This window comes from Lonchura striata, chromosome 5 (assembly GCF_050655825.1).
Source record: "Lonchura striata isolate lonStrDom1 chromosome 5, ASM5065582v1, whole genome shotgun sequence".
Classification (NCBI taxonomy): domain Eukaryota; kingdom Metazoa; phylum Chordata; class Aves; order Passeriformes; family Estrildidae; genus Lonchura; species Lonchura striata.
This window is the reverse complement of record NC_140707.1, coordinates 64,269,947-64,287,759: the sequence shown is the minus strand read 5'-3', so window position 1 is coordinate 64,287,759 and position 17,813 is coordinate 64,269,947. Positions and strand designations below refer to the sequence as shown.

The following is a 17,813-nucleotide window of genomic DNA, read 5'->3' as shown; positions in this document are numbered from 1 at the left end:
GCGCTGCGTGATGGACAGGGAAGCCAACCAATGGGAAGCAGCGACTCTCCGGCCCCGCCCACACACTCGGGCTTGCCAGCCAGTCCCGTGCACCTTGGCGTGCAAGTCCCGCCTCCTTCGTGCCCCGCAACCCGGAAGCGAAGGGCGCGGGCGCCACAGCCGCGTCCCCGAGTTGCAGGAAGCGGCACACCGAGCCGCGGGGCCTCGCGGCCACGAGGGGCGGCTCCGCAGAGAGCCCGCGGTCGGTGCCGCAGCGCCCGCCCGAGGCTCTGACCCGGCCCCGGGCTCTGACCGGGTCCCGCCGGTCCCGGTGGGAGCGGGCGGGGAGCGAGTGGCGCCCTGCCATTGGCTGTCCCGCCGGGGCAGTCACCGAAGGGAGCTTTGATTGGCTGTGGCGGGAGAGCTGCTCGCTGATTGGCTGCGCAGGCGGCGGGGAATTCGTGAGGGCCCTGTGGCGGCGCCGCGCTCTGTCCGTGTGTCCGCCCGGGTATCCGTGGGTCCGTCCGTGTGTCCGGCTGTCCGTCCGTGTGTTCGTGTGTCCGGCTGTCCGCCCCTCGCTCCCCGGCCGGCTCCGGGCCCGTAGCACAGCCCTGGCTACACCGTGAGCCGCTCCCGGCGTTTCGTTCTCCCCTGGGCCTCATCCTCGGAGCGGCTCCCTGTGAGCGGAGAGTCCGCAATGGTTTGGAGCCTTTCAGTCAAGGGACGTTGTAATCATGATTCATTGCAGTAAGTTTCGGCTTCTAAACCTTCTCGGAATGTTGCTTTAAATGGGTGTTACTTAAAAGTAACTTGCCTCTCTTAGATTTATCCTGTTATTAGCACCCATCACAGCCTCTCCCCGCATGCTGAAAAAGGGATTGTTCATAAAGTCATATATTCTCACATAACTCCTGGGTGTCTGCTGCAATCCTTCCTAAAGTTTGTCAGAATAATGCTAAGAACCTCTTCTAGGCAGCCATGCGGCTAAGCTGTTGTGTTTCGGACCAAAGTACTAAATGAGCTGTTTAATGTCTTTACAAGAAACAAACAGATTTTAACGATTTCATATTAAATTGGCTTTTAGCTAATAAATGTATATTTGACTGTCCAATGCATGAATAATCCTGGGTCATCCTAACTTGCTCGCATGTGATTTTTTTTTTCTATTTGAAAATGAAAGCCTTGTGTGAAGACTGACAGGGTAGGAATAAATGACTGTCCAACTTGCTTGTGAGCTGCAGTCCAGAGCAAAAGCACTGTGCAGAATTACAGGCAATTAACACTCCCAGTAGCTCTTAACTGCAGGATTATTGGTTGAATTCTTTAATAGGATAAATGTAAACAGCCAGCAGAGAAGACTTCTGCCAAAGGGTTAGAGAATAGCCAGGGTTGTAAGGGAGCTCTGGAGATCATCCAGCCCAACCCCCTGCCAAGGCAGGCTCACCTAAAGCAGTGACACAGGAACGAGTCCAGGTGGGTTTGGAATGCCTCCAGAGAGGAACACTCCATGGCCTTCCTGGGCAGCTGCTCCAGTGCTCTGCCACCCTCGGTGCAAGAGCTCTTCTTCATCTTGAGGTGAAGCTGAAGGGAGTTTGACACCATCCTCTTGGCACCCACCTCTGGGATTGTGATATGCATTGGTGAGATCCCCTCTCTGTCTTCTCATCAGGGAGATGCTGCAGACCCCTCAGCACCTCTGTGGCCTCTGCTGGGCCCTTTCCAGTAGCTCCTTGTTTTGTACTGGGGAGCCCAGAACTGAACACAGAACTCCAGATGTGGCTTCACTTAGGGCTGAGGAGAGGGGGAGGATCACCTCCCTCAGCCTGCTGGCCACACTCTTCCCATAGTACATTAATATCAATATATAAAATAATAATAGCAATAATTCTCATAATAGCATAATAAACCCAGAATAATTGATACTTCTCTAAGATGGCTGATAAATATATTGTTAAAAATAGGAAAAAAAAACCTGAAAACTTTTGACACTGATTTATGCCTATTTTTTCTTGCCTGTGTCTGTGATAAAAGCCACTGTAATCACAGATAATTATGGGATGTGCTGCTCACTGCTGTGCTGTGTCAGGAGATGGACTGGGACCAGTTTGACTTGAACCCCAAAACAGTTGCTGCCCTGAAAAAAGGTAATTTAATTTGCCACTGTCTGTCACCACAGTGACATCCTTGACGTAATTGTGTGTTTGTGGGTATAAGCAGGCAGATGGACACTAACATTTTAGAACCATCATTAAGTGTTTCATGAAGAAGTTTTTTGATTAATTAAAAGTGTTGTGTTTTGGCCATGCTTCAATAATAAATTTCCAAACAATTTTACAGCTTGTGTTGGTACATTCCACGTGAGTGTTGCCTGCCCACTGTACAAGAATGCAGCACAGATAAACCTCAAGTAAACGAGAATTACAAACTGGGAAAACTTTACTGTGTAAGACAGCCAAAAGTATTTATAAAAATTCCTCTTGTTTCAGCTGACATAAAATCAGTAAAAGAGATTTTAAACCTGTCTGGAGCAGACTTGCAGAGATTGATGAAGCTCCCCAGTGCAGACATCCAGTGCCTGCTGAAAACAGTCTCTCACACACTGAGGAGGAACAGCATGCTCACAGGTAATGCAGTCAGAGCATAAAAAGGCTTCTGTCTAAAGCTCAGAATAACTGTCACTGGGAGAAAATGGGGTTCTGGCTCCTTAATGACACAGAAATGTGACTTTGAAATGAGAATGGAAAGGACAGCTCCCCTGGGGGTAAATGGAAGTGATTGTGATTGGGTGTCATTTTTCAGGATTAAGGCTGCTTGAAAAGGGACAAATGTTTCTCCAGTCTGAAGCACTTAGATACAGGAACAGAATATTTTCTTTTTCTTTCACAGTCTCTTCCCCTCTCTCACTATTCTTTTTTTGGACTAAGACTAGTTGAAAAATTCATATCATATATTAAAAGCCTTGTAAACTGATTTTTCATAAACACCTCATTCCAAATAAGAAAGACCTAATAGTTTCTCCTGTACAAATTCTTAATGACAACTCTGTATTTAAAATCTATTTTCTTGTGATTGCATGAGTCTTCAGGCTTCGACCAGATGCCTTCTGTGCTATTTTATACTCTGCTATAGCTTTCTATTTCCATAATGGCTGTGCTTGAAACTGCTGTCAAAATCCTTTCTGAGTGTAACTTTCCTCAGGGCATCTATTTTGTATCATTGTGTGCTGGAAAAATAATAAATAAAACTACCTTTTTCTTTTCTTTTTTCTTTTTTTTTTTTTTTTTTTTTAATAATTAAAAAACACTCCCAAACCCTGCAGCACTTCAGCTCTACCAAGATAAAGATAATTTCCCCTCCCAGCACCAGAGGCTGAGCCTGGGATGTTCACTGCTGGACAACTTGTTAAAAGGTGGCATTCCTTTAGTGGGAATCACAGAGCTTGCTGGGGAGAGTTCTGCTGGGAAGACTCAGATTGGTTTACAGCTGTGCCTGTGTGTGCAGTATCCTCACAAGTATGGTGGATTGGAGTCTGGTAAGTGCTGAACTGTAAACTTGGATTCCTTTCCCATTTCATGGAATAGACTGTGTCTGTCTTTAGGAACCTTATAAAGCAGGTGCACGTGTTCAGTGCATGTCCAACTTCAGTAGGAAGCCAGTTAGTGAGAGAGGTGTCTTTACAGAGACAAAAGCTTGCTGTGCACGTCCTGCAGCACAGCATAACCTAATTCAGAATTACTCTTGGCTGTTGTTTGCCTGCCTGCCCCTCTGGGTTAAACTAAACACACTCTCAAACAATGTAAGAAAATTGTCATGAGAGCCCATTGACTAGTCAGGTAAGCACCTCAGCAGAATAGCTCAGCAGATAAGTTTCTACAAACATCTTGGGTACATGGAATATATTCCCTAGCTGAGGTTTTCAAATTTCAAAGATTATTTGTTTTTATAACATGAATTGTACTGATTTACAGAGTAAAATAGATGGAAATGTAATTGAAGAAAAGTAATAGTGTTTTGTACCTGTGGTTTTCCTGGCTTTACCAAAGTAAACAGGTTTATTCTTTAATTTGAGTATGGTTTTTTTACCCTTCTGTCATATTAATCTAACTCCTTTTTTTTTCTTTTTTATTATTGCTGCTGTAGAAAGGGAGGAAACCTGTGTCACTTCTGAGAATTCTGGTAGTCTGCCTTAGGTGTGTTTTGCCTGTGACCTTACTGTTCCTTCCACACAGCACTGGCTTTATCTGGCAGCTCACTGGCTCCTTCCGGGGAAACTTACTAATTTCTTGAACTATATCCACCCACGTGGAAAAATCATCGACTGTACAAATTAAGATCTTGCTTAAAGAGCTCAAAAGGGCTGTGAGTAGCCCATGGTTTACATTCTATGATGCCATTAATCAGAGCAGAAGCAATTGTATTTTGTTCTGTTTCTTTGTGTGCTGCTGCTAACTGCTGCACATAGTTTGAATACAAATACATTTTTATCCATGCTTCAGCACTTCTTCCTGTTTGTGTTGAAATCAAGGAACAGAGGTAGAAAGGAAGGTGCCCAACTATTGGCACTCTTGTGTTGAGCCTCCCACGAAAAATACAGCAATTAAAGCTTAGGTTACATGTGAGGAGTTTTAGCCTTTAGGAAACTTGAAGAGAACAGCAATGCTTAGAAACTCTCACAGAACTCTGCACTACCAGTAGAAAATTTTGCTACTGATTTAAAATTATGGTGCATTGTATTTTTTTACTCATTAGAAACTTCCCTTTTCATAAGTGGTGGTGTTGAAATACATTTCTTTAAACAGTTACTTCATTAAGTTTAGTGCTAGTCTTGTTTGTAATTCTCAGTGCATGGAGGTTGGCAGCAAAGAAATCCTGAAAGTAAACAAGGCCTCCTTTGCCTCCAGGATATCTTTCTGCTGTTGTAGGAATGTCAGTTGTGTTCAGTTGTGTTGGCTGAATTTATTTTATATGCCCATATTCATAAGTAATATGTGAATATAATGGGACAAATTAATATCCATATTGGAATTCTGAATTAGAAAATAATGTTTGCTACTGATTCTTGGTAACAACCTGTTTTTTTGATGACAGATTATAATAATAGGAATAAAAATTTGTTCTTTTTGAGGTTGAGGGGTGTGGCAGCACATTTCTTTCTCTCTCAGGATTTTTCATAGAGGTGCACAGAGAGAGAAAACAATTTCTATTTCTGCTCCTTGTTTTTTTCATGTGGAATGTGCTTGGAGAATTGTTTACCTGGGTGATTGCTTGATTGGATTTTGGCGAGATTGTTTGAGTCTGGTGGCCAATCCAATCCATCTGTGTCTGGACTCTCGGGGACAGGGTCACAAGTTACAAGTTAGTTAGAGATAAAGTTAGAACAAGTAGGTTTTGTAGTTTTTAGTATCTTCCTTTATATAGTATATTAATGTATTTTAACATAATTATAATAAAGAAATCATTCAGTCTTCTGAATTGAATCAGACATGCTCATCTCTTCCCATCAGGTTTGCCTGCATTTATAACAGAGGGGTTTTAATGGGTTTTATTCCTGTTTGGTTAATTTTTGGTGGTATTTTTTTGTCAACAACCAGCATAACAGATTTATTGGCCCGAATAACAGATTTGTTGAAATTGCTGATTTCTGTATGGGTGTTGTTGGACCTGTGACTGTGTTTTCAGTGCCCTGAATGTTGCAGTAACTCTGGATCAAAATACAATTTTTTAATCAATGGAGTATCAATCTATCTAGAAATGCAAACCTGCATCTGGAAGAACCCTAGTGACTATGAAATCTGAAGAAATGGACATTCCACCCTTTTTAAGTAAGCCAAGGAGAGGACAAGTGACATCCTGCTTAAGGCAGGTCTGGCTTTCAGAAAGCAGACCTGTGAGCCCAGAATACATGGCAGAGAAATCCCTGTCTTTCAGCATTAAAGCAACATTGTGCAAAAGGCAGCCAGTTTAAGTAAGCATAGTAAGCATGGACAGAATGTTTTACTTAGGAGCTGTTGTCTCAGGACAAGTTACCACAGGTTTTTTAGCATGAAATTCACAGTGCTGTGTGAAGCAGGCAGACTGTGCAGTGTCACTCTGTGGGGTGGATAAAAGGTGATCCCCATACTCCTGATCCCCAAGGGCAGGTGATCAGGGACTCCACAGCTGTGCACACTGAGTGTCACCCAGTGGAGAGTACAAAATCCAGTTGTCCCAGCTGGTTCTGAAGAAAGGACCAGGCAACTGCAGGAAAGTCTCATTGATAGAACGTGGTTGCAAAATAACCAAACAAACATGAATTTCCAGGTCTGTATGTGTAGCTTTTAAATGTGTGTGGTGTAATTTGTGTGCTGTTAAGAAAACTGCATGTGTAAGAGCCCTGTGGTTTCCTTGGCTACAGGAGCTGTCTACATTTGTACAGAAGATGTGTTCCCAAGCAAACGTTTGCAGCAGCTCATAGATCAACAGCATAAGCTGCGTGCAGATGTTCCAGCTGAAATCATACAGAAGATCAGATTTGGAAACAGTATTTTTGTTGAGCAGGCAGCAGACCTGGTAAGTAGTAGCACAAAGAATGTTTCTAAAAGTCTTGATCAGTATGGATTTGAGGCAGTATTTTACTGTTAAGGGGTCATTACGGGAAGAGCAGCACAGTTTGTAACTGGTTTGGAACACTTAATGATAGTCTCATGTCCTGAGTGTTTCAGTGAGGACCACTCCTTCCCCAGGCAGGCTGAGAAAGCTGTGGCTGTTCAGCCTGGAGAAGAAAAGGTTGTGTGGGGACCTCATAGGAACCTTCCAGTGTCTGAAGGGACTGCAGGGAAGCTGGAGAGGGACCCTCTGTCAGGCCACGTAGACAGGGCAAGGGTACAAATTGAAAGAGGGGAAATTTAGATATAAGGAAGAAATTCTTTACTGTGAGGGCACTGAGATACTGGAAGAGGTTGCTCAGAGGAACTGTGGAGGAACTGTGGATGCCCCATCCCTGACACTGTTTAAGGCCAGGCTGGATGTGGCTCTGAGCAACCTGGTGTGGTGGGAGATGTCCCTGCCCATGGCAGGGGGTTGGGACTGGATGATTTTGAAGGTCCATTCCAGCCCCTTAACCTTATATAATTCTATCAAAACAACAGTTTAGGAGTGTAGTACTACACCCTTGAGATTTATAAGTATCAGTGAAGTCAGAGCTGCAGATAAATGCAGGTTGCAGTTTTGTCTCTTCCATCTTCTCTCCAGTAAAACCACCAGATGTGGTTACTGGTGAAACTTAGAGATCCACCAGCTGCCTTCAAGATCTGAAACTCCCTGAGCTCGTGCTGCAGCGGTGACTGCTGTAGTTCAGTCTGTTGATGTCCCAGCAGGGTCCTTTGCCCTTTGTCACTGTCCCTGTGTGTGTGGCAGGACACCTTCCAGCAGTGCATCACGAGGAGGCTGTCCCTGCTGCTGGCTCGGGGCATGGTGCGCCTCGTGGTCATCGACTCCATGGCCGCCCTGTTCCGCGGCGAGTTCGGCCCTGCCGAGGCTGCTCTCAGGGCTCGCTACCTGCAGACCTTTGGGGCACAGCTGCACAGCTTGAGCACCAGGTTCAGGACTCCCATCCTGTGCATTAACCAGGTATGGTATCTCATTGCTTCTTATTCTGTAGGGACTGTTTAACGGCTGGAGTAAATTAAATTCTGTGTAAATGCAGATTTCATGGTGATGTGTGTATTTACCACTGTCAGCTGACTATTAATGACTGATGGAAACTGAAGCTTCCTTAAACTGATGTCTTTTAATAAATGTTAACTACTCAAAGTTTATTATTTAAGCTTTTGTAGGCTGTTAATGAAAGTTGTCCACTAAAGCTAACAGAAATAGGTATGTATAGCAACTGCACAGAGCATCAAAGCAATTACAGAATTCTTTCTTACCACTGTCTTCAAATACCATTGTCAGGAGGATTGCTCTGGGAGCTCTGCAGGCAGTTATATTCCAGGTGACAATGAAACCCCAGGGGCTTTGCTGTTTCTGTGGAACTCAGCACTTTTGTGTAACTGCTGAGATTACCGAAGCACTAAAGTGCATGCACTGACTTGGGCTGCACCAAAACAAGACCACAATGATACTGGTCACAAAGAGTGTTTTTTTGAGAAAACAAGGCAAGACACTGCTCTTAGTCCACTCATAAATTGAAGGAGGATCTGAATGCCAGAGATGAAGCATTCACACTCCAACGTGGCCTTGGGAAGGGTTAAGTCACTGTGCAGGCAGGCCACTGAGAAACTTCAAAGGTAGTGAAATCATTGAGAACAGGGCACTTTTGGGAGATCTGGGCTTTTGTACTTTTTATCTCCAGTTACAGCATTGGAACAGTTTTGTCAATGTGGGGGGTTGGTTTGTGGTTTGGGTTTATTTTTTAATAAGGCATCTAGTAGTTGTTTAATTAATGTAAGCTGTAGTTTGCTAAGTAGTTCTAACACAGTAAACTCAGCTTGTGATTCCCAAATCCATTTTAGTTTACCTTGAAAGGATGTTTTCTAACTTGCCTTAATATATGCTCGGATAACTTGGATTTTCTTGCCTTGGTTCCCCTCCCTGCCCTCCTGCTTGCTGAATACAAACCCAGAACCCCAGGTCAGCTGCAAACCTGTTTTTGTGCTTCAGGTGACGGATGTGGTGAGTGAGTCGGAAGCTGCTCAGTGCAGTTGTAGGTGAGTCACCCACACAGTGACAATGTCAAACACAGCAACTCGGAACCACTCTTATCTTTATCACTCCAGGGTAAGCTACAAGATCATGTGAGGAGCACTGGGGCATTTACCCAGCAATGCTGGATTTGCTGGAGATCAGCACTAGCTCATGCTCTAAGGGGAAGAAACTGGCCTATACATTTACCTCATAATTCCTAATCACATGTTAGCAGGAAAAATTCCCTGGGGTTAATGGCTTGAGTACCTGCTGACACAAGAGTATTTTTGCATCTTGTCTTGTTTTTGATGTAACTGCATGCACCTTCTGTCTGCTCAAAAAATATAGCAACCAAACCCTAGCAGCTAGTTTTGTTAGTGAGCTAAGAAAACATGCAAAACAGCATCTTCTGACACCAAGATATTAACAGGATTCAAATGTATATATTTTTTGTTTGAATCCTAACTATAACCTTGATTTACTACATAAGTTGGGTGCTACATAAATGGGTGTCTGTGAAAAGTTCACTGTGTCCTTCAGATTCTGGAATTGACACAGAACAAGGATAAGGTTCAATTATCATTTTTGCCTGGTTATCTTGTATTTCTTTTACTGGAGAAATCACACTTTTTCCAGAAAAAAATTGTTTTAAACCTTGAGTTAAAAGTCACATATATGCAGTGTTCTGTTTACCATGCATTTCTAAATATACTTGTAAATGGAATCCAAGGCCAACAGTTACACACTTCAAATATTAAAAGTTCAGCTATTTTGTCTTGTGGTTTTCCTGTTGCAAGAGAGGCCTGTGCAGGTGGAGGTAGGTATTCCCCCTAGCCGTAGTTGAAAGAATGACAGCTGTTCTCTACAGAAGCACTTCTCCAGCTGTTTCCTTGCCACGGGGATAACCTAAGTTTTGTGAATAAACCCTGTCACCTCTGTCTTCAAAGACCCATAGATTTCAATATATGTGAGAAACAATAAATGTCTTCTAGTGCAGTTTTGTTACAACAGAAGGTATTTCATACGAAATCATGCATGCAGAAATGTGTCACACTTCCCTTACAGGGTAGTGGGTAGCAGAGTCACTCCAGCACTTGGAATAACCTGGTCCAATCAGCTGCTGATGAGACTGATGGTCAGGCGGGTCTCCCTGCCCGGACACTCACCTGGAGCTGCGTCACACTGCGCTGGAAGCAGGAGGACTTTAAGTGTTGTTTTTGCTCCTCATCTCCCTCCATCCTTTTGCTACTATACAGTACAGTTGGAAGGTGTGAAAGGAACAAAGTAACACTTTTGCATAGTAAAGTGTCGTGCTCCAAAAATGTATCAGGACTGCTTCAGGAAGAATGACCAGTGAAATGCAATTCTTCCTGGATGAGAGAAATTGCAGGTGAAGTACACGAACAATGGTATGGCTACATTTAGCCTTGTCTGCATTGTGAAAGATGGATCTTTTTACACTTGGATATTCAGCTTTTCCTTGTCAGATGAGTGTCCTGAAGGCTCTGAAGGAAAGGGAAGCTGTGAGCAGGGGAAGGCTGCACAGTGGAGTGGGATGTAGTAATCCCCATGATGGGGGAGACCTGATGTCTAATTTTATTTTAATAGCATGCTCATCCTGAAACAGCATTTACTGTAGTTTTGTAACCTGTTTCCAGACCCAACAGGACTTGAAATTCAGCCAGTTTATGTTGCCTGCTGGTGGTGTTGGGTCTCATGCTGTCAATTAAGGACAGCCATTTCTTGTCACGAAGCAGCTGTCCTATTTTAAAACCATTTGCTATTAAGATTTTAAAGAAAATAATCCAATAAAGGTACTTTATTTTACCATCTTACTGTAAGAATTAAAATTGCACTGCCTTTGTACTAGATGAGTGTATCTAGCTTCATAGCACTCTTAAAGATTTTTTATGGTTCATTTCCACTGTTTTCCTGCTTTTAAGTCCCTTCCCTTCAAAGCAAAGCCCTCTTTAGTCTCTTACTTGAAGGACAGCAAACCACATTCCCCATCCCCTTGTTCTCTTTGCCCATTGCTGAAGCTGTGTAGCCTCAGGGCAAGGTCTCTGTTTTCTTCCTGATGCTCTACCCTGCTTGCTGTTTTGCTGGATCAGCATTCTTCATGGGCTTCTGGATTGCTGCCTCTCTTGTCCTGTGTCCCTGCTGCTGGGCTCTCAGCTCTGCCATGATCCTAAAGGGCACCTTCAGTTCTTTTCATCATTCAGATGCTATTGCTTTTCTGAGGTGACTTTTGGTGTTCAGTTACAGCTTCACGTGAGTTTTCTTCCCATCTTTTTGCTATTTGTCACATTTTTCTGCTGTCCTCAGACCACTGCCATGACATCCACTCTTCCTATGGCTGAATTTTCCCCTAGCTCTGTTCTGTGTGACAGCAAGCCAGGTGAAGTTACACTGCCCAGAGGCCCCTGTTCTGTGGGTGCCTGCTCTCCTCAGTGAGTGATGCTCACTTGTGTCACACTCTCATCAAGCTCTCCTGTTTCCCCTCCTCCTGCTGCTGGCCCAGACAAGAACTCCACAGTGTTTCTGTGGTGTGACACTGCTCAGGTCTCTTTTGGGCAGGAACCCTGTGTTTGTGAAACAGCTGCCTCCTCTGCCTTTCCCCAGTCACACTCCTTCAGGACATTCATCCATCTTTCCATGTGGAAGCAGGCAGCTGGGTAGCTGAAAGGGAAAGTTTTGTCTGGCTGTAAACTGCCTCAGCTGGAACTATGGCAGATTTCTCATGGGAAAACTGAGTATGACTTAAGGAAAAGAGACCCTGTGGGACTGCCTGGGGAAGATCCAGAGTAGAACAGGCACAGCTTGAAGCTGAAGGAAGGAGACCATAAGCAAGCAGAAAGGATGAATTGCTTTCAGTGGCTCCTGCAACCCCTTCAGGTGTCTCAGGGGCTCTTGTGCAAATAGCACAAGTTGTGTCTAAATAATTTTCCTAAAATGTCTTAATTCTCTGTATTTGGAAATGACCTCACAGCTTATTTCAATAAAACCCAACCATGAAGCTTAGAAGCCTTTGTGTACTCAAAGGAAAAAGTGAGAATGCCACAGCTCAGAGGCAGGGCCACCTCCTCCTCCAAACCCTTACCTTCTCTGCCTCCTCCTTAACAACTTCAGTAAAGATCAACTAATGCAGTACAGGTAACACTCCAGTTCTCTTCTGTTCCTGCCCTGTGTATCTGGGCTGGAACTGCAGCCAAGGAATGTTCATCCTATTATGCTGACTGGGAAAAGCAGCCACAGAGATGTAGCTGATTAATGGGAGTCATCAAACCCTACCTGGATATTCATTTACAGAAGAGCCTCATCAAATGCTGGGCTGCAATCCCAGGAGTTTGCCTCACTGTGAGCCATGTCCAGAACAGTGTGGCACCTCCAAATGCTCAGTCTGTAGTATTTTGACCACTCTTCTTTGCAACTGCTTGCTGGAATGGTCCCGAAGTGTTAAGTGTCACAGATGGGTCTGCAATCAAAGTTCTAGTTTACCTGGTGAAAAACACTCTTAACCAACAGACAGAAGTAACATTTTGCCTACTCAAGTGTTCTGTCATTACCCCCTTGGTTTGTTGGTTATTTCTCTTCAGCTGAGTCAGAGGACATTACAGTTTGTCTCCTGGCTTCTGAGCACACACAAACCCTGAAATATCAAATGCAGCTGAGCCCCACTGAGGCTCACAGCCAAGACTCCATAACTGCAGTTCCTGCCCCATCCCTCAGTCCCACCCCCAAGCACAGCCCAGGATGTCCATGTGACCCAACGGCAGCTTTGGGGCTGCAAACCCTCCCAAGAACACAACACAGTACCCCTCTATTGAAGCCTTGTGTCAAAAGTGTTGAAATGTGTGTAAGTTTTAATAAATGCAATTTAAGAACCTTCCCTTTATAGAGCTTTATTCATCTTTGGGTTTCACAACTGAGATTGGTATTCTATACAAGAAAAAAAATGGAAGTAGTTTTTACAAAGAAGATTTACAGTCTAGAATGCATTAAGTCTTTAACCCGCAAGACTACTTAAATATTCTTCTACACTTGGAAAATAAATGTTAAATGACACTTGAGAAACTATGGTTCCCTAAATATTTCTCATTTACAAGCAGATGTAACCAAGGAAGTGTTGCAACTTCACTGTGAGCACAAGCACGCCCCCAGCATGGGCCTCTGGACCTCTACCAGACCCCCACACTCCGTTTGGCTTCTTGCTTTGTTGTTTTTTAACAACTGACCTTAGCTATTCAGTGTAGTGGCACAATTGTGAATGGTTTTAGGGGAAAAAATAATCCCATGTAGATGTTTGAGACACTCCTCAATTCTAAATATTTACACACACACAACCCCTCTTTGTACTTGTGTAAATCGATGACAATGAAACTAAACTTGTCAGCATCACATCTGTTAACATTTATTCTCTCAGAACAGACTAACATGACCCAAAATGTCACTCTCTTAGCAGCCTTCAGACACAACACGTGACCTACGTAACAAAAACCAACTAGCATCAACTACTGTAAACACAACTGCCAATGCAGCACTGCACACACCTTTTACCAGGTATTTACAACAGAACCACACCATTTACAAAATCTCTGGTTTCAAATGATAGAATTTAATTAAAAATACTTCTCAAGCTCAAAACCATTTTAATTTACTAGGATTCAGGAGCTCTTGGGGGATGAAGGTGTCATTTACTGTAAGAAAAAGTACAAACTGTAGATAACTGACCCTTTTTGCATTGTGTAAGTGAAGACACACCACAACAACAGGTCAGTTACTCCTCCAGAAGAGGAGCAAATCATGAAACAATTACATTTTACAAGACTATTTAGTAAGATCTAAACTCAAGACCAAATATTACTAATATAGCACACAGCCAGAGACAGAAGGGCAGCAGGCACCTTTCTATCAGTAACAATTCCATGTACAAATTCATCCCACATCCTGCTGTACTCCCAGACTCACCACTGCTTGTGGGAGAATCTGAGGCCTAACATGGAGCCCTCGTTACATTTTTATTCAAGTTCACCCTTAAAACTTTAGTCAAGGACAAAAATGCCAGATTAAAAACACAACTGCACTACCAAGGTTGCAGTTTTCCTAACAAGGTATCTGTCAATTTTGAAGGTCTTTTCCAGTTTTGTGTTTCATCAAGAGTTGTTGATGTAGTTTGGTGCTGAAGACATCCCACAATTATACAACTGGATATTCTGGATATATTCTTTATGCAGACTTAGCTGTAACTACAACCTTACAAAAGAAGATCCAAAAAGAAAATCTTGTGTAAAAGTGAACTGAGAAGCCCATCTGAAATGTAAATGTATATAAACCATGTCCTGACAGTAACTCATCCATGCTTCAAAAACAGGGACTGTTGACTTTAATTTGGTTTTTGGTTTTTAGAAGTTCTCAAACTTCTAACAGCTCAGTGACTCCTAACAATGTGGACTTGGCCATTATTCTCAAGGATTTATGGGTTAAAGAAGTCTTTAAATTTGTTTCTTCTCAGAAAAAAAATGAACTTCTTAAATTTAAAAGTTGTTTAATATGCATTAGCTCAACAACTTAACCTTCCATCATGTTTTAAAATATATAAAGGATTAAAACATTCAGAAGCACAGTATTAGTAATGCCACCACCAGCAATATCTTGACCAGGAAAATTCCCTCACTATCACCATACCACATCCTGCACTTTGAAACTTACTGTACATTGTCATTTGGCATGGTTACATAATTTATTGCTTATTTACACAGGGTTGGGGGTTTGAGGAGTTACAAAAAATCATTCCGCTTCAAAGCTGAAAGATGAATGTGGGAATCACATCCTTCAGTCTAAGTAAATTCCTTACTACCAAAACAGTTTTGTGTCTGAGTAGTTCTGTGGGTATTTTTTGGAAGCCAGACTCCAAGTGGGGTGGGGGCTGCACATGGGCACCCCTGGCCTGGCACCTGACACGGTTCTTTCAGCAAATCCAGCTCAGTCTGCCTTTGTGCAGAGAGCCCAGTTAGCCAGCAGGGCACAGAGCACATTTTACTTTAGGAGGGGAAAAAGTATATATATTACATTTTTTAATATAAAAAGCTCTTAATAAAAAGATTAAAACTCAAGAGTCAACATTATATGAGTATCTATTGTTAAGATAACCGAGCAACAACCTGTTCCTGCTCGAGTTCATTAATGAATTGCACTACGTGCTAAAACTTCTACAAAATTATTAGCAGCATCATCTCTCACCATTCCTACACTGTCTCTAGAGCAGGTGCACCACGCACAGCTTCCTTTGCAGAGATGCTCAGAAGGTACCTCCTGGTAAACATTGTTAAGTGCATTACACAGACAACTTCTGCATCAGTTACTGTAACCAACTTAAAACCAGGTGCAAACCCAGTCAAAAACTCCTACTAAGTACTAATTCTAACTACTTTTCACAGCCTGTTCAAATACTAAAACTTGCCTATGTTCCTATATTTTACCTTCTTCAGTTGGTGCTGACTTTAAATGAATTTTCCAGCTTTTCCCAAAGTAAATTTTGTTCGACATTTTCCAACTCACAACTATGACCACAAATACATTTCTACACACACTGCTTGGTTTTTTTACTTTCTCATCCAACTTCACACAAATAGGAATTTTTACAAAAGATGAACAAACTTACAAGCTTTACAGAAAAGCAAAAGGAAATCCTAATGTCTGTAAAATCCTTAAAACATCCATCCATCCATCCTTTGTTCCAGCAGCAGTCCTGTACACAGACAGCATGTATACATTAACCTGTAACGTGGATCTGTGGTCACACAGGTCACTTACAGCCAAGAGTGCTCCCACGAGGGCCCTCAGCACTGGGTGGTCCTTGCAGAGCAGCCACTCGGCAGTGACATCCCGGCCTGCAGTGCCTGCTCCTGCTCTCACCAGCTGGTGTGGAAAAAGGCAGGATTTGGGATCAGCATAAGGAAGTGTTGGGCACTTTCAGCAAACAGAGAATGGGACTGTGAATTCCAGTGGACAAGTGAGAAAGTCAACCTGAGACTCGACGCTCCCCTGAAAGCAGCAGCAGCTGCTCTGGGACAGTTGCAGTCCAAAACTTGAGTATTCTTCCAATCACACAAAGTAAAGGTCTTTTTCCATTTCTCCTGATGTAAACAAACCATCCTATATCCACTGACTATTGTGCCCTAAGATGTACAATATCAGAAGTTATGGTCACAGGTGTTGCTATTCATTCTAAATGTAACTTACCCCCAGCCATCACTTCTGTAAGATTTAATAGCTCAGTCTAGTGGTTAAGTCAGTCATGTCTAAGTGCTGTTTTGCTAGCCAAGGCTACCACTACAAGAATCAGTAGTGCAAGGGCAAACCCCACCACTACAGAATGCTGAACTGGAATTTCTACAGTAACACACATAAATTTATCCATTTCTCCTTCCAGCACTGTATGTATTTACTGCCACACAGTTTGCTTATATTTTCCAACACCGTTGCATTTTGGTACACATTGAATGTGTTTGTTCTTTTACTCTTTTTTTTTTTTTTCGCTGCTGTAACAGTCAGATCTGTTAAAGAGATTTATGTAAGTAGCATGAATGGGGGCAGTGCAACGAGCAATATGTATCTATAGTTTTCCCTTAGAAAAAAACACTCACTAATGCTGTGTTTAAAATTGTCCCTATTTAAAAAGTAAAAACAGCAGTCCATTGGAAAAAAACCAACAACATCTACAAACTAGGTGTTCCTATAGACAAGGATGAGGAACCAAAGCTTTGAAGGTCTCAGTGCTTCTTTATTCACACAGGAATATTAGCTAGCTTCTGTCCCAAACCTCAATGCGCCAGATCAGAATGACTGGCACTCAGAGCTCGCGAGTCTGTCAGACAATTATTTCGTTCCTGTGTGAAGGGGAAAAAAACAAAGAAATTAAGCAGATGTCCAGATAGTTCAAGCAAACAAACAAAGTACCAGTTTTAACAAATGGGAACATAAGGAGCTACTGAGAAGCATTCATGCTGGACAGGGGGATGCTTTCCAGAGTCCAATAAATATATTTTTCCCCAATTTTTAACTAGCAACACTATAAAGTATACACAGCCTTACAATCCAGCCTAAGCCCTCTCAGAAATGCAAGAGCCCATTTATGGGAATTGCCATGGGTATCGACAGTGGAGGGACCACAAAAGTTCACATGAAGAAAGAACTGATTTTACTACTGCATTGTACACACCAACATAAACCCCTCCTCTGGAAGGGGCACACACGGGGGATCCATCCAGTCAGGGGCACCTGGGACACGGCTCTTGGACACCCTTAGCATTGCTGCTGCAGAGAATTGTGCTTTACCCTGGACTTATTTTGGCTGAACTTCACCCTGAGCAAAGTTTTGCTCACACTTCAACCACAGAGAACTCTGCAGCACACTCGTTAGGGATCACACAGCTCCAGCACCTTTAACTGAGGAGTACAAGAGCCAAGGTTGGGGCTTTCCTGCTGCTGCTTTAGGACACATGGTGATGAAGATCCTCACCTACAGTTTTGTTAGTAGAGAAGCAACTTTTTCTTCCTAAAATTAGTAGCAGTTACTGTATTAGTAAAACACACAGTGGTGTTTAGAAGAACACTGCTCACTCATTTGACAATTTAAACAGTGATTTGTTAGGTAAAAACAGGCAATGAGGAGTAGCACTTGGGCACACCATGAACAGCTAAGCAAAACCAGGTTTTGTATTAGCAGAAGCACAACACAGATCAGACAAACTTTTGAGACTGCTCCTGTGCCACATCAGAAACAACTGAAGTGTTTATAAGGGCACCTGGTAACAATACAGCAGTTACAATGACAGGGCTCTTTGCAATAAATGGGCTGAAGTAAAAAAATATGGAAAATATTGGGCTTTAACAGTTTTTTCATTTTTAAGCTGCTTTTATAATAATGTAATATTCCATAAGCTTTGTATCCACTGTAATGGAAGTCCAAAGCCAGAGACTGCTTGGTATCATAAAAGCCAATGCTCTTTCCTGACTAGACTTGAATCCTTTTTTAAAATCAATCATAATTCACTACAGAGAATGATGACTTAAGCACAGCCTTCAAACACCTTACTGAAGTAGGATCTTACAATCACTGTGAGGTTGTTGGTTCATCATTTATCACACTCTTTTTTTATCCCAAACCC

The 17,813-nt window shown here is 42.8% G+C and overlaps 2 protein-coding genes across 6 annotated transcripts in view; one reads left to right on the top strand and one right to left on the bottom strand.

Annotated features, from left to right (window-relative positions):
- Nucleotides 1–91: 91 nt before the first annotated feature.
- Nucleotides 92–12,532, top strand: XRCC3 (X-ray repair cross complementing 3). Its single transcript, XM_021528903.4, has 8 exons — nt 92–726; nt 2,011–2,123; nt 2,466–2,603; nt 3,299–3,511; nt 6,374–6,528; nt 7,375–7,587; nt 8,620–8,666; nt 9,709–12,532. Exons 2-8 carry the CDS (start codon nt 2,069–2,071, stop codon nt 9,929–9,931), a joined length of 1,044 nt encoding a protein of 347 aa, XP_021384578.3. The 5' UTR covers nt 92–726; nt 2,011–2,068; the 3' UTR covers nt 9,932–12,532.
- The window catches only part of KLC1 (kinesin light chain 1), a 45,600-nt gene continuing 40,316 nt past the window's right edge, over nt 12,530–17,813 (bottom strand). For all 5 annotated transcript variants that reach the window (XM_021528897.4, XM_021528900.4, XM_021528899.4 and 2 more), the window contains one exon: nt 12,530–16,532. In XM_021528897.4, the coding sequence (XP_021384572.3) occupies nt 16,467–16,532 (66 nt within the window). In that variant the 3' untranslated portion in view covers nt 12,530–16,466. The remainder of the gene's footprint in view (nt 16,533–17,813) is intronic.